The sequence below is a fragment of the Zonotrichia leucophrys genome, chromosome 2 (genome assembly GCF_028769735.1).
Source record: "Zonotrichia leucophrys gambelii isolate GWCS_2022_RI chromosome 2, RI_Zleu_2.0, whole genome shotgun sequence".
NCBI lineage: Eukaryota > Metazoa > Chordata > Aves > Passeriformes > Passerellidae > Zonotrichia > Zonotrichia leucophrys.
This window is the reverse complement of record NC_088171.1, coordinates 125,002,898-125,030,742: the sequence shown is the minus strand read 5'-3', so window position 1 is coordinate 125,030,742 and position 27,845 is coordinate 125,002,898. Positions and strand designations below refer to the sequence as shown.

Sequence of the window (27,845 nt, the reverse complement as noted above, 5' to 3'; positions counted from 1 at the left end):
TAGTCCCTGCGCGGCCCCACCCCTCCCGCCGCTCTGGGCAGGCCCCGCCCCCTGCTCCGCCCCCCGCGCGGGGCGGGCCCGGCGGTGGCGCGGCGGAGCGGGGCGCGCGCGGCGGGAGCAGGTGAGTGGGGCCGCCGTGCGGGCGGGCGGGAGCGCCGGCACCGGGAATCAGGGGAGCGGGCAGGGAGGGCCTGAGGCAGCGGGCAGCCCGTGCGGGAAGGCCGGGGAAGTGGAACCTCGCCGCTGTCCGTCCCGCGCCGGACGAGAACGGCCCCCGCCGCCTCCGCGCAGCTGTCGCAGCTCCCGCGCACCTGTGGGAGGCGGCGGCGGGCGGTGGCACCGCGGGGTCCGGTCCCGCTCGGGCGGGACGGCGGCTACAGAACCCCCCGTTCCCCGGGGCGGGGCCTGGCCGCGCCTCCAGGTGTTTCCTCGGCCGGTTCCCGCAGCCGTGCGGAGACACCGGGAGGGTTCCCCCGGCCTGCCGGTGTCGCGGGCTCGGGGCCGCCCCTGGAGTTACGTAAAGCGGCAGCGGCGGCGCTCCCCGAACGCGGCCCCTCGGCGGCGGGGCCGGTCCGGGCCGGGCGCTGCCCCGGCGGTGCCGGCCGGTCTGGCTTGGGTGTGCTCGGGTTCAGAACCGCCAGAAGCGGCGCTTCCCGACGTGCGGGTTTGCTGCGAGGTACCCGCAGCTGTTTCCAGTTCCGTAACAGACTCTGCGGGGCAGGAGTTACTGCTCTGTGTGTGAGGGGTGATAAATAGCTCCCCCATTTTGGGTTCATAAGCAGGTAAAAAATGCTGTTAGGTAATTTGGCTGAAATCGGCACAAAATTATTATTTTACAAAATCATGAAACCTAAGTCTGGAAGTTTGTTTATATATTCCACTCGTTCTCTAGCTGACTTTCCTCAGTAGCACTTAAACCCTAAACATCAGAGATCAGCTTGTCTGCGTTGCCCAAACAGAGGCAGAATATATGTAACCAGATCACACATAGTACTGCATAGCTAAAAGTCTTATAAATCCAATTACAGCTGTTAAGTACGGATTGTTTTGTTTCTAATCTTTTATCCTGGAATCGTGTGGCTTACATCTTTCTCACTGAATATACAAGCCATTAGTTTGAAATGGTTTGGATCTGCGATAGCTGCAAGCTGCAGGCAAACCCTTTTTAAGTGGTTTTATTACAGCCTATTTGCCTCTCCCGCAGAAAGGGAGGCGGCTGCTGTAAACACCGGGATAAGTCGGTGTCGTGCTGCTCTTGTAGCATGTGACGGCCGCGTTCCCGGGACTGTCCTATCCTGTTTCAGATCCTGCAGTTCAGCCCTTCCAGCAAATGTTCTCTTCCTTCTCTTTTCCTTCTTAACTCGCACTTGGGAATCAAACTAAACAAAATACATGTCCCAAACAGGAAGCAAATTTCTTGCAGAAAGTCAAGTAAATAGCTAGACAAGAATGTGCAGTGTCTGGGGTATCTCTTAGGTGTTATGAGGAGTTTGCTGTTAAAGTTGGTGTGCTGCAATAATTCTGCTGGTTCTGTGAGGCTGGGGTAAGGGGAAACTGAGCACATAAACCCTCCTTGCTGCACCGAGGTAAGTAGGGAGTGACTTGGTTTGTCTAAAAGGATTCTTTTTTTTAAATGAAATTGTTCTCAGTTCCTTCTATTGCATGAATTGGCAGTAAACTATATTAGTAGGTAAGACTGGATTCCTAGGGCTGTGACCCTTGTTTGAGCATTGTATTTTCTTCTAATATTTAGTAGCCTTCATAAAGTGCAGATTGATTTGATTTTGCACCTTGTTGTAAGTATTTTACATACTAGGAAATTGTGATACTTCTACAGTTGGGTTTATGTATGTATTTGGAAATGTGTTAATGAGTCTGGTAATATTTTTGTATATTTCTTTCAATTTTTTACAAAACAATATTCAAGTTAAGTGAAGCTGTGTGCTGTTTGCTCACTTGACCTGACATTTCTGTTACTCAGAGAATACTTTCCTGTTACTTTTTAAAGTTAGAGGAATCTGTGTGTGACACAGGTAGCATCAGCCCCTTTTATTTTTCTGTGGGCATGCTTACTGTGTCAAATTGAGTCAAGAATGGCCTTCAGAAGAAAACAGTGTCATCATCACCTTAAATACTTATTGACTCACAATTTGGGGTGGCCTTGCAGAGAACCAAAGAGGCTAAACCAGAAAATGTACCCTGGGAGCAGGCTTAGTGTAGAACAGCTGCTAATAAGTATCCAGGCCTGGTACCGAGTTAGAGCTGGTCTGGAATGGAAGCTGCTGAAGCACACACGGTGCAGGGGTTGGCCTCTCCACACCAAGGGCTTTATCCTCAGGGTGGGCTGTGTTGAGCTCTCTTGCTTGCCAAATTGGTGCAGCTGCTCAGAAATTCGTGTGCAGTTAAGAGTAATGTGTAGTAAGTAAACAAGCTCAAGGTAGTGAGTTCTTGACTGGCATCTCACTTGAAATGAAGTTCTTCTTGGAAAGACTGTTCACAACTGTTGTAACTGGTGAAAATGTCATTGTAGGGTTTTAGGTTTGGTTTGGTTCTTTTCATGAAGTGATGAACAGCACAAGGTTTTTTGTATCTTAAAATTCCATTAACTCCTAGGTTAGCTTCAGCAGATAAATCCACATCTCGGGGGCTATTTTCCACTCCAGATTCACAGTCATGCAACAGAGGATAATCACTTTTTACATATAGATTGATTTTTTGCAGTCTAGGCTCACTTAGGTTCTTCCTTTTACAGGAATTTAATCCTGTACCTCCCAATAACATAGCTGGGAGGGACATTGTTTAAAGGCATGCTCTCAATTCCTTGCGCTGGTATTATGGAAGAGTCACTGAAGTGGCAAGTGAAAAAGTAGTTACCTTTTCTAGTGTTTCATTTAGATATTGTTCAGAGAATATTAGTAGAGAAAATTTATCAGACAATGCTTCACACCTTCCATAAAGAAAAATTACTGCAGAGCTTATTGTTTGAGGCAGAAAATAGATTTTCTTGCTGAGGTGTGGGTGGAAAAAGGGATTTAGATGTGGTGTAGCTCCAGGAGAACATCTTGTCTTGGGACAGGTGTGACTCGGGACAGGTGTGACTCGCTTCTCTCACATGGAGTGAGGCTGAGGCAGGTCAGATGTCTGACACGTGGCTTCACTCCCGCAGCCAGGCACAGGGCTGTGCTGCAGGGGAAGCTCTGGATGCTTCAAATCCCATCCCTGACCAGCTGAGTGAGTCAGCAGGGGTGTATGACACTGACAGTTCGGCTCCCTCAGATGCTGCTGAGTGTCCAGCCACATTCCACAGTGAAGCAGAGATATTCCTAAGAAATGACTGCCAGTTTGAAATTGTTCTGGTCAAGTTGACTGAGTTTTCTGACAGGCAGTGTGTGGCAACTTCCTGATGTAGCTGACTAAGTTTGTTTTTCCCTTACTCAAGGAATTTGTTCAAGAGAATTTTTCAGTCTTCCTCATGCTGGTTCATTTAAAATTTATGTCTTTATTCCTGTGCTCCAGTATTAATTTAGAGCAAGACGGGGGAAGCATCACTTCATACTCACAGTGAGGAATCTCATTTGGTTTTACTGCAGCAGGTGATTGATGGTCTGATGTGAATCAGGTTGGCGGTTTCCCATTTCACAGCTTCCTGCAGCCTCCTGGTTGATTAGTTTATTCCTGGGTAAATGGATCATGGCTCAAATCCTGTTAATCCAAAGAGGTGGTGTTTAATTTGCGTCTTGTAAGAGCTCATCTTTGGGTACTTTGTTAAAATGAGGAGATGGTGCCTTTTTGGCAGTTTCATACTGCTGTCTTAATTTTACTTTGCTTTTTTCCCAGAAATGTATACACATGCACACAAAACACTCATTTGAAATGCTTTTGTTGAAGAAAAAAATACTAATTTTTTATTTCTTTTTTTTCTGTACACCTTTTTTTTTTCCATTTTAATCTTCTGGAATGGAAAACTACCTGCTGTAACAACCCTGCTTCTGCTGTGCATGCTTGTAAAACTTAATTGCTGCAATTGAGACTCCAGAAAATGTGCACATTTTACATTGTGACAAATGTCTGCAGCATTATATACAATAGAGTTGTTTTGAAAAAATATTTTGCATTGGAAACAGATCCACTGTACTTCAGTGAATGTGTAATATGCAAATATGTTTTCACCTAAGTTGTTTACTGTCATGTCTTTGGATTCATGTCGTGTATATTGTTGCCTGTGTGTTTGGCTTGCATGGTCTGCAGTGGATGTCTTACAGAACCAATTCTGAGAAAACCTTCTGTACTGCTTAGATGAAACAGTCACTGGAACAACTACTTCTTGTATGCCAGAAAAATTGCTGACTCTTTGGATAAAACCAAATAACACTTAATTCTTAAAGGACAAAAGGATTTTTCTGATTTGTAATCTTGCTTTACCTCTTTGCCATTTCAATAGCTGTGGAAGACAGAACTCCTGTAAAGCTGTCTGTCAAATGGGTGAGATATAACCTAAAAGCACCATTTTATATAAGCCAGATTCTTTGTGAGAATGTTTTACCATCAATACTGCTATGTACCATCTCAGAGCTAATACAGATTCTTTCCCAAAGCTCTTAGTGGTGCTTTGATTTCAAAATGACAGCAGTGTTTTCTGTCCTTAATTGCAGGTACTGTTCCTGAAAACAAGAGCAAACATGGTTTACACAGCGAATGAAGCTTAAATTCCTGGACCAAAAACTGAGAGCTTGTTTTCATGAAGGATGGCAACACCATATGTTCCTGTTCCTATTCCTATTGGAAGTTCATCATCCAGCTTTACAAACAGAAACCAAAGAAGTTCTTCCTTTGGGAGCATTTCAACAAGTTCGAGCTCCTCGAAAGGACAGCTGGAGGACTCTACAGTTGATGGTTTTAAAAAGATGAGTGTGCCTGACCAGATTGGTTCCACGTCATCTGCGTGTAGCAGTCCCCTTGTTAGGACTAAATTTACAGGTCTGGATACATCCATAGAGTACAGTACTCAGCCTGTAGAAGAAATAGAGCAGAATGAAGATTCCAGGACCTGGGAAGATCGACCATCCACACCTACTATTCTGGGCTATGAGGTGATGGAGGAAAGGGCAAAATTCACTGTAAGTTTTGGGCATAGTAGAGTTGATCCTGTAATGACAAGATAGCAATTCAGTGTGCTTTGCATTGTCTTTCAGGAATTAATCCTGCAGTTCAGGGATGTTACCAGTTTAGCTTTAAAGTACTTCTTGACAGGAAAATACCATTCTTGTTATACAGGTGGGAAAATAGGGACTAGAAAGCAGTCTTTCCTGTAATTGTGCATGTAGAATAGAAGGAATTAATTCTGTTTCATGTATCAATTTCTGCTGGAAAAGTCAGGAATTCCTTGCAGCTACAATTCCTTATGAAATTGAACTTGTGTAAGTTCTGTGTAATTAAACTTCTTAAATACAATGCAGTCTTCTATTTGGCATGAATGATAAGAAACCTTGATGTTGGCCCTCTGTAGTTATAAGTAACTTAGAACATTTCTGTTAAAGTGCAAACATGTTGGTTTCACCTTCTTGCCCAGCTCAGTTTCTAGTAAGGGGAGATCTGTTCTGCAAACAGACTGGGAAGTTGCTTATGCCAAATCTTGTGCCAGAACAGCAGCGTAACTGGTTTGTATTGATTTTTCTCAAAGTGCATTGTAGCTGGCAGTTCATTTTTTTTGCATGCCATAAATATATCAGTGTACTTCCACATTTGTTTCTCTGTGTGTTGTTGAAATATTTCTTTGAGTGCTTGTGGGACTGATGGCTGTTTGTTACTGATTTTTAATTATATTTCTTAAGATGAAAAATATTAATTAGATAAGGAGAAGGAAATAGCCAACAAGCTTTTTTTTTCCTCCTGATTTCTTATAGGTTAGAGAAGAGCAGAATCTTTATGACAATTAAAATAGTAATGAAATCAAAATCTTTTAGCCAAAAGTTAAGTAATGATACCCTGTCTTTTCCTGAGATTTTCAGCTTGTAACATTTTTGTGCATGTTAGCATAAGAGAAGAGCAAAATTTTTTTCACAGGTAAATTTAAAAAATTGTTTTAAATAATAACCTTCAAAACCAAAACAACAATTGATATTGCTATATGTACAAGTCTGCAAATACCACAGAATCATTTAGGTTGGGAAAGACCTCTAAGATCGAGTCCAGCCTTTGGTCACCCCCCTGACAACCAGATGATGGCAGAAAGTGCCACATCCACTCATTTCTTGAGCATCTCCAGGAACAGTGCCTCCACCACCTCCCTGGGCAGCTCATTGCACTGTTTAACCACCTTTTCCATGCAGGAATTCTTCCTGATGTTCAACCTCAGCCTCCCCTGGCACAGCTTGAGGCCTCTTGTCCTGTCACTGGTTGTCTGGGAAGAGAGTCTGACCCCCACCTGGCTACAGCCTCCTTTCAGGTGCTTGTAGGGAGCCTCCTTTTCTCCAGGATAAATGTCCCCAGCTCCCTCAGCCACTCCTCACATGACTTGGCCTCTGGACCTTTCACCAGCTTGTTGCCCTTCTTGTCTTTCCTGAAGACATTGCCAAGACATAATGCAGTGTGCCTGTGAGGTGTTTTGTGTTAACAGTGAGAACTTCGTCCCATTATTGTGTGTGGAAGGCCAGGTCACGGTACAAGTGAAACATTCTTCCATTGTAAAATGCTTGGATGCATTTTTGCTCTTCCTAATTTCACTTCTATTGCTGAGTTGGTTTCTGAAACCACACAATTAGCTGTTTGTTTTCAGTTGCATGTTCTGCATGCAGGTTGCTCTTGTGCATTAAAGCCAGCAAGTAATTAGTCCTTAGAATTTGAGTTGCTTTTGCAGTGTTAAATCAGTGAGATTTAGAAGACAGCGGAGGACTGTGGAAAGCAAATTGAATCACTTGTAAAAGCGAGGAGACCCAATTGCTGAATTCTTTGTTTACTGTTGGTTGCATCTCATAGTTTCCAAAAATAAGAATCTGATTTGGCTTAATGATGTCCAAGCTTCAGGAGTTAAAATGACAGTGCATGTTAGAGTATGTGGTTGCTGAAGCTTATGGTGGAGTAAAATGAATTTGTTGAATTAATTTGTGATTTTTACCCAAGATCTTGTATGAAGGAACTAAGAGGTGTTTTTTTAGTATTCTAGTTCTTACTAATTGCAAACCTTAAAGAAAAGCCAAAAAACACCCAACCACCTTTTTTTAAACTTTGGCAGGAAAACCAAACATGTTTGTTTCAGGTTGCCCATAATTTTGAGGCCATTAATCACAAGTTGATTGCACTCCCTGTTACAGTTAAGTTAATTGTAATCGATGAACTTCTTTAAGTTATCCAATCTTCACTTGGAAGTTATTCCTTTTTTTCTTGTATATGTGTTTAAACAATACTTTTCCAGAACTTAAACAGAACTTAAGAGTAGAATACAAGAAGAGAATACTGATTAGCAAGTAAATTGGCACACATAATATGGGGTTTCTTGTTCTCTGTTTTACTTTGTCCTAGCAAAGAGTCTTCACAATTATACATTTATTTATTAATTTTGTTTATGAAAATAAAACTGCTTATACTTTTAGTATGACAGTAAAGTAATAAAATATTTGGATAAGCATTTAGACATAAAATGCAAGGCAGAAAAAATATATTTTAATGCTGGTTTTGTAAGCAAGTCCTGCAGCTTGAATTTTAAAAGGTAATAGCTTTTTCCTCTGTCACAATCCATGACTTCCACAGATGATGTGTCTTGAAAGTGAAATTGTGTTTAAAACATAGATAAGAGAAGTACTTACTGAAAAATTGCTTTTGATTTGCACCATAGTTATCTGTAGTTTCTGTAATTATCTGGAAGTTAATATATTATGGAATACAAAATTGCTAGAAACAGTCTCAGACCTGTACAGAAGTTGGCTAGCACTGGGGTTATCACATGTTGGGACTGCAATAAGAAAAATACACTTATCAGCTGAGACAACCTGCTGTAACAGCATGAAATACTGCAGAAGATTTTAGTATGTAACAGATTAGAAAATGTTTTAAATAGGATTTGGTTAAATGAGGGATCATTTATCATTATGGTTCTAAAAATACCTTTTTCTTTCTTGTATTATATTTTTTACATACAGACTGGGAAAAATAACCCAGTACAATTGAGAGTACCTGTCTTTCCCTACACTGGAGAAAGTAAGGTTATGACATCAGACACTGTTTAATGTTTTCTAGTTGAAGTTGTATTGTTAGATTCATTGTGTTCAGGCATTGGAATATTAATCCTCCTAGAAAGTAATTGTAGTGTTATCATCATCATTATCATCACTGTTTTCTTGCTTTATCCATTTGTTTTTAAATAGGAGTATGGCACTGCTGTGCTGTTGTCTTGCTAAATCTGACTCAAAGTATCCATTACTTCAGTTACACAGTCATAGTATCATCATTCTGGTGCAGTTTTCTAGTGAAATCTTATTTGCCTGGAAAGACTAAACCTAATGTTCAAGACAAATGCAAGGGAGGATGTAATTTTATTCTGCATCATTTCTCCTTGTGAAACAAGTCCGATGAGACATTTTTAAGCAATATCACACACAGTACCTGATGATTAGCAAGCATCTTAAAAATAGAGAGGCCTCCAGGATCAATGAATAAAACTGTAATTTTGCAAAGTTTAAAGCAGATCACAGAAACACACTTCCCTTACTTTTTTTGATAGCTGAGCCTTTTGTTCTACTTGGCAATAAATTCTTTCTTACAGACAGAAATAGTTATATGTATTTAGGAATTACAGGAACTCCTTGCAATGCACTGTGAAGTTTTGCACATTTTTCTTATATTTCTGTCTTTCCACACAGGTATACAAAATACTGGTGAAAAGAAGTCCAGAGGAAAGCTGGGTGGTCTTCAGACGGTACACAGATTTCTCCAGGCTTAATGACAAGGTAGGGATTATAAACTGGTAAATTCTCAGCTATCTTGCCTCACTGCTTTCATGTCTTATATTTTTGTCACATCTTCTATTTTTTTTTATTTTAATGCACATAAAACACATACTGTATTAATAACTGGAAAAATATGATTCCTCACTTTTTCAAAGATCATTAAACAGCTGATGTAAAGAAGATGTAACAGCTTCATCTAAAGCTGTTGGTATGCTTCAAACTTTATATTTATTCCCAGTTTATATGATAAAGGAATTAACTCTTGAATATTTATCCCCCTGCATGGAAATAGAACTAGGGGCTTGTATTCTCTTGCAGGAATGATCCAGTAGTTATTTAGGTCTTTTCTGTGTAATCAACTCTGATTTTGTTCATCATAAAACTGAAGTTTTGTGAACATAAATATGTTCTTTGTATGTTGGTCAGTCTTCAGTTGTTTTCAGTGTCTCCAAAGTTAATAGTGAAATACTATATCAGATCTTTAAAGATGGAGGAAACACCAGATGAATAGGAATTCTGGGTCAACAACTTAATACATTTAGAATACTGAAAAGGAAAAAATGCTTGTCTGAAACGCACAGGTTTTTATGATTGGTAAATAGTGTTTAGCTATCAAAAGTAGAGAAATAATTGCACTTCCTTTGTCCACTGTTAACTCCTAAAAATAATCTTTCATTGCCAGTTCAGCACACTTTCTGCTAGAATGTTCTTTCATGTTTCAACATGAACCTTATTTCTTTACCGATTGTGAGGGATTTTTTGTACAGGTTATCACTTTGGATTTGTGTGCCCAATCAACTAAGAGCTAAATTCGGCTGATATTTTGAAAATGGTTTTGAACTTACAAATTTCTCTGTGTTCTTGGTTTGACCTATTTGAGTATCTTCTAGGCTACCTTTGAAACACCAGTGATGTCTAAGACTAAATTGCTAAATGTGAATTAGAGATTTCTTTCTGAAGAAATTCCTGTCTTAAATACAGTCTATCTTAAATTAAAGAATGTCTTGATATTGGCAAAGGCATAAATTCTTTTGAGACAATGATATTGGTATTTGAACTCAGATTTTGGAAGTCAAGTCATGCAGCAATTTGCATTTTGATCACCTCCGTTGACTTAATGTGGTTGTTGGTGGTTTGAAAAATCAAAATGCCGAAATATCTATCAGAATAAATACTTAAATTTTTACTCATAAAGCCCTTAGTCTTTGCCATCAAATGTTTGGCTTTTACCATTATTTCTAGGTATTAGTATTTCTGTTTAAAGGAAAAAAAATCTGTATTTTTTAAAATTTGTGTCACTGTCTGAAGCTTTTTCACCTTTCAGTATGCATCTAAACCATTTACTCTTTGGTCTGTAAGACATTTTACTTTTTATAGTATAGAAATATCAGCTCTAGGAGCTTAAACATACCACCAGTCAGGCAATATTAAAGAATTACAAAGTAGTAACATAATAATAGTTTGAAAACATGTGATGAAATGGCCATTCTTAAGAACCAAGAAGTTCACCATTTCTCCCCAAGACTGTGACTCATGTGGCGTGAAATGTGTCACATGGTGATGTAGGAAGGAGTAGGAAAGGTGCTGCATCCAAGCAAGCAATCATGGCCAGAATAAGTTGTCTGACCCATGGGTTTTCCTGCTGTGTCTGAGGAGCACTCAAGAAAGAATGCCCCAGGACTGTGCTGTTGAAAATTATCCACTGACAGCAGCTGGGTCTTACCTTCTTCATCCACAAAAGGAGTAACCTGTAGGTGTATTCTCTCCTTAGAATTAAATCACATGATCCATGTGACCAGACAAGTGAAAGTTACCATTCAGCAAAATCTGTGTGTTTGAACCATTTCCCAGCAATGGTTGTCTGCACTCTTCTGTACAACGAACAGGAACTCATTTTGTTACATTCTGTGGGTTCTGTCCTATTCAGATACATTCTTATATATATGAAATTAATGATAACTTGGTAAGAGATGAAGGAACTTTGGAGCACCAAATATAAACTTAAAGATATAAGGAAGGGTCTAATATCAAGATGAAATTCAGTATCAGGAAAACATACTTAAATAATTTAATTCAGAAATAAAGAGCAAGGCTTTGACAAAAAACCATTCTGTAAATAAGGAACCAGAATTTATCATGGGCTATTTGAATAAACAATATTGTGATGTTTAAAATGTGCCTCATGGTGCAAAACAATAGTTACATAAGCAAAGGAGATCTGTTAATGTGCTTCTTCCTTCAAAGTGTGTAGAGAGATTCTATTTGAAGTGCAGTATCTGTTCTAAATTTTCTAAAAGTTAATCTGGTGAAAGAGCTGTCAGTTATAATTTTCTATCACTGCAACATTCATATTAATATAATCAGTGTACACAGAACATCTCTGACAGAAGCTGGCTAGATCCTGTATTCAGAAAAAATGATGAAACAATTCTTGTGGCAGCTGAGATATCAAATTTTATAAAACCTATTTGCTTTTTCCTGTTGGTTGTAAATCCTCTCCCAGATTTTTCTTTGTCAAGCATAACTTTGAAAAATTGTTTTTTTATCAAAAAGTTAAAGTTATTTTGATTATCATGCATATTAGAAGAATAATTGTCACTCTTGGAAAGGTTCATTGTTGTATAACTTTATGCTTTCATTCACTTGTATGTTTTATTTCTGAATTCAAAGAAAAAATCTGGGTATTTCTGATGTCAGCTATACCCCATTGCTATTTAAGGACCTGAGAAATGCAGTTTTGCATGTTACTAGGGGTTGAGCCATACTTGCTTATTGAAATTTTATTATTCAGGGTGTACAAAGAACTACTCTTTACAAGAAATATCTCTTGCATGTGTTGTAATTTATTGTTCTAGCCCCCCAAGAAAGACAAGTTGCAGAGTTGTACATCTGTAATGGGGTTTTATTCTATATATGTGTATATGTAGTAGTTTTTATCCCTGAGTACTTTAAAAGAAATACCACTGAAATTATTTTTCATTGATATTTTTTTTACAGTTTTCTTATGTGTAGAGACTCAAAGGTTTTAAATAGCGGACTCGGACATTAAATAACAAAGCAAAGGTTTCCATTCCTATTTTTATGTGTTAAATTTGAGGAAAAATACCAAGCACTCTACTGCATAAGGCAGCAAGTGACAGAACTGTGTCTGCAATTTAAGTTGTAATTTGGATTTTCTTTATGGTTGCGACTTGTCTTGTGCTTGAACTTTACCAGAAGTCAGAAATGTCTTATAAATCTGAGTAAAGTCAGTGCCTGTGGCAAAATTAGTATTTTTCTCAAATTTTTTCTTTTTTTCTCTTTAATTTCAATTCCAGCTAAAAGATATGTTTCCAGGCTTTCGGTTGGCCCTTCCGCCAAAGCGCTGGTTCAAGGATAATTACAATCCTGACTTCTTGGAAGATCGACAGCTGGGGTTGCAGGCATTCCTCCAGAACCTAGTAGCTCACAAAGATATTGCTAACTGGTAGGTGATTAACCTTTGCTTGTTCATTTGTGGCTTTGTTCCTGTCCATACTCCTCTTGTAAAACTCCTAGACTCCAGCAGTGTACCTTCAGGCAGTGCGGTGAGGGATTTCAGTAACATTCATGCTTGCATTTGGTCATTATGTCAATTATTCAGTGTCCTTTTAAATTAGTCCCATCTTAGCATAAAAAAGTGGAACTGCAGTATTTTGTACAGGGATAACTAAAAGCTGTAATATTTAATAAATATTTGGAATAATCCCATGTTTATTCCTAAAACATTACTTCTTTGTGTTCAATGCAGAATTGATAATATTGTTAATTTATACTATGTGTGTTAGGCTTTCATAATGTAGAGTACCTACACTATTATGCAATTAGTTCTTAAAATGTGTATTAAACTAGAGGTTTTTATTGACATGGCATTAAATGAATTTACAGATTTCTGTACATAAGTAAATGTAAACCACAAATCAAAAAAAAAAGTCTTAATAGTTTAAAAAAGATAATGTATTTAGGCCAGCAAAGTGCAAAGATTTCTTTCAACAGTATCTTTTTTAGTACAAAGTGAGAGATTTTTCCAAAGCAGGAAAATGAATAGAATGTAATTCTGACAAATGAACTGTAAAATAATTTTCTTACGGACCAGAAGAGAATTAAAGTAAGCAACTTGCTAGAGGCAAAGCAGTTCATTTTAAAACCTTTGCCAGCATTAGAATTAAAAAAGGTTTTAAGGCTGCTATACTAGAGATTCTTTGAGGAATGAGTCTGAGAACCTGTCATCATCTGAAGCTTCATTCAAAACAAAGAGTAAAAAATGTTCTAAAGCAAACCTAATTCTCTCAAGACTTTTAAAGGAACAAAATTTTAAAATTTTCAAGTGCTGGTGTGGGACTGTGAGACCATGTAGTGCTCATAGCTACTTTACTTTTTAGTAAAAGGGGTATTATTACTACATTTGACATGTTTTTATAAGGCATTCAACTGCTGAGTTCGGAAAACAGGGATTTGTACATTAGTCTGACTTTGGTACTTCTTGTAGTAAAAAAAAACCCCAAAGCAGGTAAATAAAAATTATATAATGTCTTCTGTAGAGACAAACGAGTAGTTATGACAGGGCTCATATAAAATAGTTAAAAGACAAGGGGGAAAGGATTGATGGAAATTTAGGGGTAGTACCAGTGGAATGTTAGATCACAGTTGTGGACACTGATGTTCAGGACATTTTGAAATTGTCTGGAGAATGGAATGAACAATGAAAGCACAAACTATTGTAGAAGGATCCTGAGGTACTGAGTGACTTAAATCAATTTTTGTGTCTTGAACTAGAAAGTGACAGTAAGTACACCCATACAGATTCATGAGCTCAGCTAATTTTTCAACTTGGAAAATAACTATTGGTAATGATACCACTAGTTTTCTGAATCAGTTCAGTACTCAGCAATAGTCAAAAAAATTCATTGAAATTATTAGAGGAACTTAAGAGGGGGAAAAGAAGTTACTGCTCTGGGAATCTGAACTGTACTTCCACATAGTTCAGTGCCAAAACACAGCATTCCATCTTAAAGGAGGTGTCTGTTAGAGGTACAGAGAAAGCAAGGAAGAGCAGAGGAAGCTGCAGAAAAACTTCCTGCAAGAAGTGTTCTCTTTAGTTTTTTGTGTTAGGTGAGCAAACAGGGTGTGTGAAATCATCAAAGGGGAGAGGGAAGGTGAGTAAGAAATGTTAATATTTTGATGATTCATAGTCATCCTGGAGTATGTCATGCTGAGTGGCAAAGCTTTGTTGTGAGATGTCAGAGACAAAGCTTAATAGGTTTAAAAAAGAAATGGGGCTCAACTTAGGAGTTTCTGTGTAAGTAACTATTAAATATGATTATATGGGTGAGGTATGCAGCTGAGAAGTTTAAAAACTTCTTAATAATTAAATTACATAATAATAGGTGTGCTAAAAAGAATCAATCTCATCCCTAAATGTAACTTTTGTTGTGCTGCTGGAGACACACTAGTGAATGGAATGGACTTGCTTAAATAGATCTGAAGTCTTTCTGCTTCATGTTGTTGCAGCTAGTCCATCATTTCAGCTGGCTTGTTTGTATCTTAGTGATAGACCATGTTGGACAAAATAGTGTTTGTCATAGTTTAAGGCAAAAAATTCCAAACTCTAACTTTTTGACTGTGTTGGTTATCAGATACAAAAAGGAATTAAAATGTTTGTGGAATCAGTTTGTCTTTTGGCTCATGAAGAGATGGTTAACTGAAATGTGGTTTCTAGAACTTTTGTCTGTGTAGGGCTCTGCATGAGCACAAAATTTTTTAATAAATTTTATAACCTATTGATATGGTTCTAAGGTTTGGATCTGTGGAAGGTGTGAATTCTCCAAGAAGTGATTAGAATGAAGGAGATTTGACCATCTAATATATTTACCCATTTATCAGAGAATAAATTGACAATTAATGGGAATTAATACTTGTACCTCACATGAGCAGTGGTGAGCATTTCACCCTGTTTTTTCCTTTAAAACTCACCATTTACTTCTCCAGTTTTGCAAGCAAGTCAAACTGCTTGAGTCAGACCTAAACCAAAAAAGCCTTTTTTCTTTGTAGAGAAGTCTGGTTTACTTCTCTTCATACTTTATGTACTGTATTCACAGTGGGAAATTTGCCCTTCAGGGATAGGAAACCTCATTTGGTATACCTATTTTTAATAAAACTAGATTCACAAAGTATTTTTAAAATAAAATGGAGGATAATATATGCAGGTGGCTAAATTTTTGTTTGTGTTTTATGACTTCTTCTCTTGTTTTATGTTGTATTGAAGATTCAGTGAAAGATCAAATTGAAGTCACCCACAGAGTTAAATAGTGGTCAGGAAAATTTCATACAACTGGTGAAGTGGGTGAAAGAAGTTTAACCTGCTAAACAGAATCTGGCTTTATATAGATGACAGAGCTGTCCTGTCTCCACCCTGTGTAAGAAGCTTGGAGTCAGGGCTGCCATGTGCGGCACTGCCCCTTGCTGCCCTCCTGAGTGCTGGCTCTGCTCCTCCCTGGAGAGGGATGGCAGCCTGCACATGTGTACAGCAAGCTCTGTCACAGGACAGAAAAGGTCCCTGTGGTACTTTAAAGGCAGAATCTTCCATTCATGAAGTGAAAGGAAGAGGGGTAACACATGGAGAGGAGAGCAGGGTCAGAGCAGACTCTCAGAGCAAAGCTAGGCTGTGAATAAATGTTCATGCCATCAGGGGCCTATTTTAGGTAAAGAAACAACAAAGTAAATGTTCAGTGTATTTTAGATAAATGTTCTTTAGAGTCTTCTTAAAACTAAAAGTGATAGTATAATGAATGATGATTGTTTGAAGAAGTTTCTGCTCATTTTGCTTGCCAGCCTGAAGCTGGTTGATTAGGATGGTAGCTAGATGAAAGTTTCCTTTCTTGTGTTTGTGCTTTGTGAAAACCTCAAGTGCAGAGAATGGGTGGAAAGCAGAAAATTACTGCCTTTTGCCCTCACATTTTCCATGGGGCCCAAGTGGGAAGAAGAGACAGAAAATTAAGTTTGGATTCCCATTTTTCATTTTTGTTCACCCATTGCAGTAGGAGATGATTTAAAGATTTCTAGTAGTGAGTGCAAGCACAGCATTGCTCCTAAGTTACTGCTTGCTAATTAATTGTGAATACAGTGTTCTAATTTGAGATTCCTTAAAGAAGAATGAATTCAACCGAGCAGGAAAGTCTTAAAAAGGTGGCTGAAGGGACATGTTTGGAGATGTTTAGGAGTTGTGTGAAAAGTAATCTAAATTTGGAAGACAGAATGAGACAGATGCTTAAAATACTCTGTAGTAAACCACAGGATTACACCTACTTCTTTCTTCTGATCTTTGCAAAACAACACACAGAGGGGGATGGTAACTGTTACACAAATCCAAATGGAATGCATTAGTTTGAAATGTGTATTCAGAGATGGCTATGTAGTAGATCCATGGTACATTGTCTTCTATCATTTTATAACTTATTATTTATATAAAAATACACACTGTATATATATAAATTATATCGTGTATATGTCAAATGGATTATGATCTTAGGAAAAGGGAGACAGGTGAACATGTTTGAGTGCTCATAGTTAAATCCCCTGATACTACCTGAAGGTATCTGCATATGAATTTTAACAGTATACTTTTCATCTATTGCATAATACTAATTTTTTAATACTTACTTTTCTCCAGGAGAATTTTTCAAACCTCTTCAATACCAAAGTGATAAATTTGCCAATTGTCATGCAGCTACAAATTCACTGAAAATTTTAAAAAATCATAAAAAACATGTTCTAAAATTGCTTAAACATCTTCATAAGTTGCATTCTAAATACTATTCCTGGTCACCACGTACAACTGAGATTAAATAGTTTGTTAACCATTTATTTGTTAATTGTTGTGAATACTTGGGAGTAAATTTGAGGATGTAACTTTTTGTGTCACTTATAGAAATACCTCAATTTTTTGATCATTTTTAAGTGTTGTTGCTGGTTTTGTACTTCCAGTAATTCATTCTCTTTTATTTGGTAAAGCCTTGCAGTGAGAGAATTTCTTTGTCTGGATGATCCTCCGGGTCCTTTTGACAGTCTAGAAGAGAGCAGGGTAAGTAGGATAGAAACAGAATGCAAAAAGCTGGTGTTTTTAGAATATTTTAAGATCTGTATAATGATACAGAATGAAACACTTTTGTTTCTGTTCTTTCACAAAAATCACAAAATGTTGTGTTTCTAGAATGGGCAAAGTCTGATAAATGGTGCACACTGATTATCTGACTGCTGTACTTCATCCCTGTCCCAAAATATATCTTCTTTTTTGCCTTTTTTGGGCCATGGATGAAGTTTGCTTTGTAAAGCAACTACTTATATAAGACACCTACTAAATATAAGGAGATAAGTTTATATTCAGCAAATTGTTACAGTGCTTATACCTTAGACTTCAGGTCTTTCTGGGAAATGTTTCTTGCTATAAAATCACAGAATCGTAGAATGGATTTGGGTTGGAAGGAACCTTAAAGATCACCTACTTTCAACACCCTTGTCATGGGAAGGGATGCCTTCTCATGTAATGAATGCAATTAAATTATTAATTCTCCTGACCAAAATTAGTGTTCTTGCAGAAAACTAAGCAGGGTCAAGTAGTGTTGTAAACCAGCAGCCTTTCAACATTTATATGAGCACACTGAACTAATAATACTGTGTGTTTCATTCTATTCTCTTAGAAATAAATTTTAGTGACATGAAGGGCCGTATCAAGTTGTCTAGAGCAGATGATCTTAGTTTCCTTACTTTATAGAATAACTGTGTTTTCGAATTGTACATACATTGTTAGTCTTGCAGAAATTATGAATGTTAAATGATGCTCATTCAACTAAATTTATATTTGCCAGTTTTTTTTGTTTTGCATGTTTGTAGGATTGCCTTGGTTCTTGTTACATTGCTATTGCATGTGAAAGATTCGGTTTTTTGTCACAAGCTCATATTTGATTTCCATACAATCCCTTTTCATCACTGATATTTAGGCTGATGATTTTTTTTTTAATTACCATAATTATTTGTTCAAATAATTTAAAAAATTTAAGTGCCTTCTTCATTGAAATTTCAGTCGTGCATGCTGTGGTGAAATCTGTGTTATTCTTCCACTGGAATTTAATCAAACCATTAAAACAGCTGTGCTGTTGTAGCTTTAGCTATTACCCATTTCTGTGAAGTTGAGACAGCTGTTACAAAATTCTCCAAGAGATACCACACCTTTATGGAGTGACTGGGGTTGGAAGGGACTTCTTGAGATCATCTATTCCAGCCCTCCTGGCTCAAGTAAGGTCAGCTACTGCAGGTTGCTCAGGTCCATGTCCAGTCAGGTTTTTAAGGTTGTACAGAGGAGACTTCACAGCCTTTCTGTCCTGCCTGCTCCAGTGGCTGACCACCAGCACAGCACAAAGGGGCAGCCTCTCAGGTCTCATGGACATTAGTGTATCCATTTTGTTTAAGTGCTCCCTGATCTGCTCTTCTCCCACTGCAGGTGAGTTTGTCTTGACCTTCCTTTCTGGCTGCAGGGAAAGAATTACTCAAGGCTGTTTTTTCCAATCAACACAACAAGTCCATGGTTTCCCATCTTTCTTTTGTTGATGATGCACTTGTAGAGTTCTTTTTTTGTTTCTTTTCACATGCCCTGCCAGATTCGGCTCCAGGTTGTCCTTCACTTTCATCATCCTGTCCCTGTAAGATTAGACAGCAGCCTTACATTACTCCTGTGTCATCTCTCCCTGCTTTCACCTCTAGCAGAGTTGCTTTTTATCTCTGAGCTCAGGAGACCCTTGCTCATCCACACAGGCCCCCTGCAGCCTTTGCTTGTTGAGCTGTACTTACTGACCCTGCAGGTGGTGATCCTTAAATACCAGTTAGCTCTCCTGGACTGCTCTTTGTTCCAGGGTGTTTTCCCATGGATTCTTTCTTCCAAGCAGCTTTCTGAAGAGATTTGAAGTTGGCTCAGCCTGAAATCCATGGTTGTGGCCATGCTTTTTGTCTTGTTTCCGATTGTTAGGAGAAATCTTAAATTCCTGCACACTAAAAGCATCTATATCCATCCTTACTCTTTGTTGCTTTTTTTTTTCTTTCCCTGAACTGCCTTATACAGGAAAAGCACTGAGGTTCATGTACTTATTCCTGGAGTTCATTTTTAAAGATATCTCAAAACTTACTTGTGTTTTGCCTTTCTATTGCCATCCAAAGCATTGCAAGAAGAAATCTTCTGTTTTCCTGATAATGGAAAATATGGATATCTTCTATTTGGTTTATGTCTATTCTATTATCCCAAGGACTTGCCAAAACACATTTATCTTTTCCAGGGGAGAGATACAGGTACCTGCTCCATTAGAAGCTAATTAGGCCAAGAAATTTAATCGCAGAAAAGTAGGCAAAATATTCTAAATCTTTTTTTTTTTTTTTTTGTCATATCCTTGGTAGTTGTTTCCACAGATCTTTTCTCAGCCATCTCTGTTTCATGATCTGAAGAAGGAAGCAAAGCTGTCTCCTGGTTGTTCTTTCAGAAATTCAGGAATAATTAGTCCAACCTGGGGTATTAAAACTGTTCCAGACTCCAGGTGTCCAGCTGTCTAAAGAACAAGACAGCTCATTACACACTGTTCCCTTTCTCAGCTTTGGTTCACTTTTCTGCTATTACAGCATCCTTCAGAATATACTGATGTTTCCTTACCCAGTTTCAAACAGTGCCTGTGTTTGCTTGGACAGCTCATACCCAGATTGCAGATAGAGATAAGATTTTTTCCAAAGGCTTTATTCAGTTCTCAGAACAATGAAAGAGTTTTCAACACTTGTGCAATATTTTTATCTATTTTGTGTATAGGGAAATTTCCATGTGCATACATCTAAAGGTTGAAATAATAAACTTAATGATATTCTTAAGGAAATAATGTCTAATTTTCAGTTAGGGTATTAGCAACCTTGAATATTTTTACCAAGAGCAGAAAAATTTACTTAATTGGTTTGGCTGAAATGGGATGACTGCTTAACCACAGTGATAGCTAAAGTAATCACTATAAATGCTGTGTCAAGAGTGAGTTACATGACACATGCTCTTGGCTCTGGTATATATGAATAAAGCTATTGCTTAACTCATGACTGGTCTTCAAGTGCCTGTCAGCAAAGATAAATTTGCTATCTGAGTCAATAAAATAAACTAAAATTCCATGGAAGAAACAGGGTTATTGAATTGAAAACTCCTCATTTCTTTGTATTGTATAATTACAGGAAAACTTAATATTTTAAAGATCATGAATCTGCTTCAGTTAAAGCAAAGGATAGTGTATTCTTGATGTTTGTAGCCTGTTTTAAAACTCTAGGACAAACAGTATCTTAACAGGATTATTCTTAACCGAGCTCATATAAAATGTTTATATTCAGCAGACTCTGAGTTAGTGGTTAGTTGCTGGTAATACCAAGCCAAGAAAGCCTCCCACGTGGGGCTCTTATTTATAGAGCACATGTAAATTATTAAATCAGAATTGCACATTACCGTTGGAGGACTTGTGCTTTCCAGTAATAGATGGGGAGGCTCTGTGCCAGCTCTTCTGTCACTTCCTGCATTCGGAGGATGTTGCATTAGACACGGGCTCTTCACGTTGGGTTTGTGATTGCTCAGTGACAGATCCATCGGGTGTGTGATACAGACATGCCATGCTCAGCAGAGGAGCCCAGCATATTTGTCATGGCTGAGTAGTTAGTGTTCACAGCATCCTATTAAACATTTTCAAAATATTATTTTACTGGTCTTCTGATTGTCATGATTTCACATTTGTCACAGGTGTTTGGTACAGAACTGTACAGCTTTGTCTTTGTCCTGGGTAAGGAAAGAATTTGTGCTTAATCCAAATATTCTTTGCATCCTGGAAATATATAGATACATTGAAACTGACTTCCAAGTCATGTGGAAACAAAACTTAATGATGAGAAGAGGAAGCAGGGAGTTCAGTTTATGTTCCATATAGGCAAAAAGGTTCCAAATCAGGAACTGCTCTTCTGGTGTCTCTCTTGTTGTGAGACAGACAAACGATATTGATGGTGGTCACACGACTGACACCAAAATTGGAGGCAAGCATTAGCACTTCATTACCCTACAGTAAAATTCATACCTTTCCTCTGTGAATTCCCACAGACAGCAACACCGACTCCTTCCTCTCTCCATGACCTGCCAACGACTCTTTTAGAACACACATCCCTATTGGACACAGCTGTGACCTATTAAGAGCAAGGCTGCTTCTGCTCTTTGGTAATTAGTACAGCTGCAATTCATCAGGGAGAGGCTGCCCACAGCATCATCTCCATTCTCTTATAATCCATTCTCCCACATGATATGATTAAAGTATTTGCATTGCAGTTTAGCATAATAAATTCATCATTCAAAGCAGCATTATTAAGATAGGAATTTTTTTTTTATTTATGTAGCTTTTTAAGGTAATCAGTCTTAAGACAAGCAGCTATAATACTGTTAAGAGAAAAGTCAATAAAGGCAGTCCACTGAAGTTAAAATGAAGATGCACTTAAATTTGTCTTTTAGGCTTTCTGTGAAACTCTGGAGGAAACAAATTATCGCCTACAAAAAGAACTGCTTGAAAAACAAAGGGAGGTTGAATCACTGAAGAAACTATTAACGGAAAAGCAACTTCATATTGATGCTGTTGAAAGAAGAATTAGGTATGTAGAAATTTTAAGGGTTTTAGGAAGTTATCTCCATGAAAGCATTTTCTCTGTCTAGTCACAAGTACCAGCTTTAGCTGTATCTTGGAAACCATTTTCCCTACATAACCACATACAAAGTAATATTTTCAGTAAGCTCTTCCTCATATGCTTGCTAAAAGCTATTTAGTACAAACGACTGAGAAGCTTGTCCTATCTTTTCCCTCTAAAGTAACTGTGATTGTTTCCTAATCCTTTAAGTCCTGTAAAGATAGAGCAAGATTTTGTTCTGCTTTTGAAGTGTTGAAAATGTGAAATGCCCTGCTGGAGATGAGTGGGAAAATTGCTTTGAGTTATAAAATTCTCTCTGTACTCAAAGCTTTCACAAAGCATAGTGATCAAGCAGTTGTATATCTGTAATAGTTTAATTTTGTTCTGAATTTCTTGGAATGAAATGCTGCAGCTACCATTTAAATAGCATGGGACATTGTCCACTTAAACCCAAGGGAAAACAGTACCTGTCTGCTAAATTCTGTAACAGGAGCTGAGGAATTGATGTTGTGCTATCCAGTGTCCCATTAGAGCTGCTGAGTCAGTATTGCAGAAGACTGAATTCCTATAGTCCCATTAGAACTTCAGAGAATCATAGGATTATTTAGGAACCTTTAAGATCATCCAGTTTCTGCTAGACCAGGTAGTTCAAGGCCCCATCCTACCTGGCCTTGAACACTTTCAGGGATAGAGCAGTCACTTGTCTGGGCAACTTGTTCCAGTGCCTCCCACTCTCACAGTAAAGAATCTCTTCCTAACATGAGATCAGATGAAAAAAACATTCCCTCTGCATGTGTGTCAGACCAGAGGCAGTGAAGAAATTTATTTTTAAAAAAATTAAAATAACTTTTATTTTAATACTGAATGGGTTGCTGAGTCCAGCATATCCAGGTTGACTAACAAATGACACCTTTAAATGTTCTAGTGAACTACCTTTGGAAAAGGCTTTAAACGCACTTATTGTGGTTGACTGAAAATTCTGATCAGAATACCATATTCAGGTTGTTGCTCACTCCTGAAGGCACGTAATTACATTTCAAAGATCCTTCCCCTGTTTGATAAGAACAGCTGCTGCCTTAACTTTTCCTGACTATTTCACTATTTAAGTAACTTGCATTTGGCTAAAACATCATGATAGGAAATTCTGTGTGACAGAAAATAAAAAGGTGTGAATAGCAAGAAGGGACTTGATATTTTAGTGTTTTCCCTGAAGATAGATTATGTTTTTTAAATACTCAAACACACTGCTAGTTTCCTAGACATATAAAATTAGTGAAAGTCAGCCACGTAGTGTCTGAAGTCCTGATGAAAAATAACTTCTGTGACTTCTGGCTGTAAAAAAACCAAGATCACAAGTTTTTTCAGTCAAGAACTTCAGCTTGTCTGATAGTAAATGAACCCAAAAGAAATGTGCCTGTCTTTGGCCTTGTTGAAGTAGAATTTTTATTTGATGGCCTAACAAGAATTAAGCATCTTATGCCTACATGCTTTAAAGGCCAGGTAACTACAATGGATGTGAGACAGAAGGGGACAGCTGGACAAGTCCTGAGACTTGCAAGACTATTATTATTGTTATTATTATTGTTTTTCTGGATTTGGCTCAGACATAGACTGGTAGTCATGTTACAGAATGCTTTTAAGACTTTATGTAAAATGTATGCATTCAAATAAAATAACAGTAGTTAGAGCAATTTTAAAAGGGAAAGACATATAGTAGTATAATTTTAAACACAAAAGGGATCACAAGCTTTTGTTTCCAATTCAATGCTAAATTGATGTATGTTTTCCACATAGAGAAATGGTTTAGAAAAAAGTATTTCTTTGGTCAATCTACGTGACCATATTCCCATTTTAGATAAGCTAGCTAGACCATTTTCTTGTTTTGCCATTAAGAAAAAAACTGTCTTTATCACTAATGGAAAAATGTATTGCTTTGTGTGTGGTTTTGTAAAGTTACAGTGAGAAACTTGAGAAACTGTTGAAGAAATCTTGTCATTCTCCTGTCTTCCTTTTGACTATATTTTGGTTATAATCCTTCTGCCATTTAGGCAAAATGTGTGTGGCTTAGTCTGAATGTAATTTTTCACTTTAAGTCATACACACTTCTCTGGGACTTGAATTTTGTGAAGCTACTAAATTGTCATGCAACCAGAGAACAATGAAATGGCCTGGGTTGGAAGGGACCTGAAAGATCATCTAATATCCACCCCCTGCCATGAACAAGGACAGCTTCCACTAGGCCAGGTTGCTCAGAGCTCCTTCCAGCCTGGCCTTGAGCACGTTAAGGGATGGGGCATCCACACCTTCTCTGGGCAACCCATTCCAGTGCCTCAGCACCATCACAATAAAGATTCTTTTCCCTAATATCCAGTCTGAACCTACCCTCTTTCAGTTTGGAGCCATTCTCCCTTGGGGTACAGTCCTGTCACTACAGGCTCTTGTAAAAAGTCTCTCTGCATCTTTCTTTTAGGTTCTCTTCAGGTACTGGAAGGCTGCAATTATGTCACTCCAAAGCCTTTTCTTTTCCAGGCTGAACAATCCCAATTCTCTGAGCCTCTCCTCATAGGAAAGGTGCTCCAACCCTCTAATCATCTTGGAGGCTCAGAGATTTAGAGGACTGAATTTAGTTCAGGAATAAGCAGCTGGAGCAAATAAACTGTTTAAATAGTACTAGTCAAAGAAATGGGGCATGCAGGAGTGAGATTGAAAGGTTACTTTCAATCTTTTTGCAGAAACTGCCAGGGCTAAAATGAAACAAGCAGTTCTTCAGTGACAAATGTTTGCTGTATGGATTGGTGGTACTCTGTTCTTATCTGTTGTAGGGATTTATCTTTAGGAAAAATGACTCGTCAAATGTCAGGAGAAGAAAGTGAGTGCAGTGGTGAGGTGGAGTCTTCTGCAGTAGAAGCAGACCAGGGTACCCTGGGTGAGGACAGCTGGTAAATACTATTATTTTACTTGTATTTTAGTTATTCTTAAAGTTTGTGTTTTCAAATGTTTAGTCTTGCATTAAATCTGCACAGCTGAGAAATTCAGCATTTTACTGCACCTCTCTGCTGCATAAAGGCCCTCAGGATAGATAATTTTAGATCTGGAATAAGAGAGAAGTTAAAAAAGCTTTGTCAATGTTTTGTGGATTGTCTGCCTAAAATGGCTCTAGAAAATCATACCAGTTTCCATTTATTGATCTGTCTTTGCAGCTCAGACAAGGAGAACCATGAGCCATGCTGGAGTGGCTCTTTGGCTGGAAATTCTGTGCCAGAAATTGAAGTTGCTGAAGTAGCCTATACCACGGATGAAGAATAGCTGAGCAGCAGCAGCTGTTACCTGGGAAAGGTTCATGTTAAGGGTGTCTCTGTGGGTAGGATCATAGAGGAGCTGTGAAGAATTCACAGCAAAGAGCAAGAATGCACATATTGAATGTTTACATAAATCCTTACAAATTATTAATGTAAGAAATATATCCAGTGCTGCTTTGATTTCAGTTTTTATCTAGCCTTTATATATTTAATATATTGAAGTCTAATAAGGGCTAAAATCAGCTAAAGTTTAGATAGTGTATATACACAATTTGGCTGACTTTCCTAGCAGAATGACAAAAGTTTCACAGTAAATCATGGAACACATCTAACTCATATGTCATATATTGCCACTGTTGTGACACATTTGATGTGTTCATCTGTTTGGTATTTGTGTTTTCTTATAGCCATAAAATAATGCTTGCTGAAGTAAAGATGGACTCATTTGTGTATAGGAATGGAGAATGTGTTGGTTTTACATTCTAAAGTTGAAGAAAGTTTCTCTGGAAGTCTTATGCAATGCAATAGGAAAACTTCCAGTACCAAGAGCAAAGTAGTTACACCTTGGAATCATAGTTGGAAATTGTAAAATGGTCATTTTTGCTGAAAGAACTGATCTGAGACCCCCAAAACACTGTGTATTTTCATCCCAAGATAGCATGCTGTAATACTTTTTGTTCAGTAATGCTGCTTTGAAAATCTGGGATATCTTTGTTATATACATGTAACACGTAACAACAAAATCTGTAAATTTGCCTTTTACTCAGAACACTACCTCTTACCACCTTGCTAATGCATTCATGTTTGTTTTAAAATATTCCAGATTCTATGGAGGCTATTGAAAGACTTGTAAAGAAGCCATATTTTTTCCTGCACAGTTCATAACTAGATTGAATCTAGTCACAGTGTATTTTTGTTTCAATATATTGTACACATGGGATGTTGGTACCTATGTTGTATAGCCTATTTTTCAAAATGTATTAAGACAGGAGATGCACTTTATAATTAAGACTCCATTGTGCCAAGTTCAGTTGGCTAATTGGTTGAGAAATGGGAGTTGCAGGGAGAGGATTATGTAGTGCCTTTTTGTATTTTACTTGTTCATTACTGCAGAATTTTGTTACAGCGCTCTGGGTCAGTTCTGTGGAATCTTTGATACAGCATTTTTCTGTTCTTCCCTTATTTACTGAAAGTGCCTTGTTTTATTATGCTTTTCCAATAGAAAGAATGCTGTTTTGTTTTAATTTTTTTTTTTTGCCCTATACCACCCACATTGTTGTTTAATGTTGTCAATATGCAGTGTCTTTGTGCTGGAGTTTTCAAAGGGAGCTTTGTACTTCATGCTATGCATACAATGACCTTTATGCAGAACTGTATAAACCTTCCTGGTGAAATAAAACTATGGACAAAACACCTGTCTTCTTTTTTTGCATTGTAGAAAAAAACAAACATTTAATCCCTTGTCACGTAGAAGGATCAAATACTGAATGAGACATTTCTTACCTCAGAGATTTCCTGCACTTACTCAGCCTTGGTCTGAATCCTATTTTTACCAAAAGTTATCTGCATGAAAATGAATGAGAATGCTGTGACACCAGAAACCTTACTGTACTTCTGTTGAAGGTAAAAATAAAAAAGGAACTGATTTTTTTTTAATATCCTACATAAATCCTCACAGATGTTGAGTGAACTCAATAAACTTTTGGCACATTATTGAAAATATATGAAATCTTGTGTCTGATGTCACTTATATATTTGAAAAGATTGAACTTAGTCTATTAAACTATTGTTAGGTTTGCAACTATAAAGATTTTTAAAACAATTGAAAAGGTGCTTGGATCATACATGCCTGGGATTTCTTAAGTACAGGAGGTAAATCTAAATCTGAAAATCTAGACATTAAAGAAAGCATTAATATAATTTACAGTATAGTCATGAGAGGGCAAAGGAATGAAAACCTCAAGATTTAAAAGATACTTTGCTAACCCAAAGTATTTAGTATCCTATGAACAGACATTTTGGTTTAGGGGGAGCTTGTAACTAAACTGAGCTGGAAAAAGTGAATTTGTTCAGCAGCAGTGTGGTATCACTTTAGCTCTGTTACTGGTTACTGAATGGTTATCATCCCTAAAGGACATGCAGAATTTGAGGTGGACAGCCCATTGTGGCCTTGAACATCTTGATCAAGGTTTATTCCAAGTCAATCCCATAGTGAATTTATTTCTGCTGCTTAGATCCATTCTGGCACTATTTTCCATGTGTTTCTTTCTTTTTTCACTCGCTGCTGCAATTTCAGTACAGAAAAAGCCACATTTCCAATATTTCATTTGTAAGAATTGACAGTGGACTTCTTTGCCCTGCTGAAAGTACAGAGAAATATTCAAACTGGAACTGTAGCAGAGTGAGCTAGTTACAAGAATAACCAGTAACAGGTTGTTCTTTTCTGCTGTAGGGGATTGCCTTAATAGCTCAGCCACTGATATACAACAGGGTTTTCCCCTTTGTTTTAGATTTTAATACATAGTGGGTAGTTTAATCTTACTGGGGCCTTTTTTTAATACTGCATCTTGTAATCCTGCCGGATTTTTTATCCTCCAAAGCACATGCAGTCTGCCCACACCACTTCTCTGCTTTTGATTTGTGTACTGCTAAATCAATTAAAATGCTGACTAGTATTTAATCAAGAATGAGTCCCTATAAACTCCCACTCCATACCTTTCCCACTGACAACCATTAACTGGGTGTAGAACATACAACACAACAGTTTACAGTTTTACAATTAAAGTGAAAAGGGACCAGGAAAGCTCCTGTTCTAGATGGTATGTCTGCCCTAGATGGGTTTTACTCTCTGCAGCTCAATAGAACA

At 37.9% G+C, this 27,845-nt stretch overlaps 1 protein-coding gene and 1 long non-coding RNA gene across 9 annotated transcripts; one reads left to right on the top strand and one right to left on the bottom strand.

The window, feature by feature from the left end:
• The first annotated feature begins 55 nt into the window (after positions 1–55).
• On the top strand, positions 56–26,648 carry SNX16 (sorting nexin 16). Of its 8 annotated transcripts, none has more exons than XM_064706283.1 (8): positions 56–121; positions 4,653–5,117; positions 8,856–8,942; positions 12,260–12,408; positions 16,971–17,040; positions 21,511–21,647; positions 24,503–24,619; positions 24,881–26,648. In XM_064706283.1, exons 2-8 carry the CDS (start codon positions 4,746–4,748, stop codon positions 24,984–24,986), a joined length of 1,038 nt encoding a protein of 345 aa, XP_064562353.1. In that variant the 5' UTR covers positions 56–121; positions 4,653–4,745; the 3' UTR covers positions 24,987–26,648. The 8 variants fall into 8 exon arrangements, with proteins under 8 accessions (XP_064562353.1, XP_064562361.1, XP_064562358.1 ...); XM_064706288.1 differs by lacking the exon at positions 56–121 and adding an exon at positions 327–676; XM_064706284.1 differs by lacking the exon at positions 56–121 and adding an exon at positions 327–782.
• LOC135444522 (uncharacterized) lies at positions 16,920–21,245 on the bottom strand. The gene is made up of 3 exons (XR_010439232.1): positions 21,086–21,245; positions 20,470–20,793; positions 16,920–17,025 (listed from the first exon to the last, which is right to left on the bottom strand). It is a non-coding gene; the product is annotated as an uncharacterized LOC135444522 (long non-coding RNA).
• Positions 26,649–27,845: the final 1,197 nt, after the last annotated feature.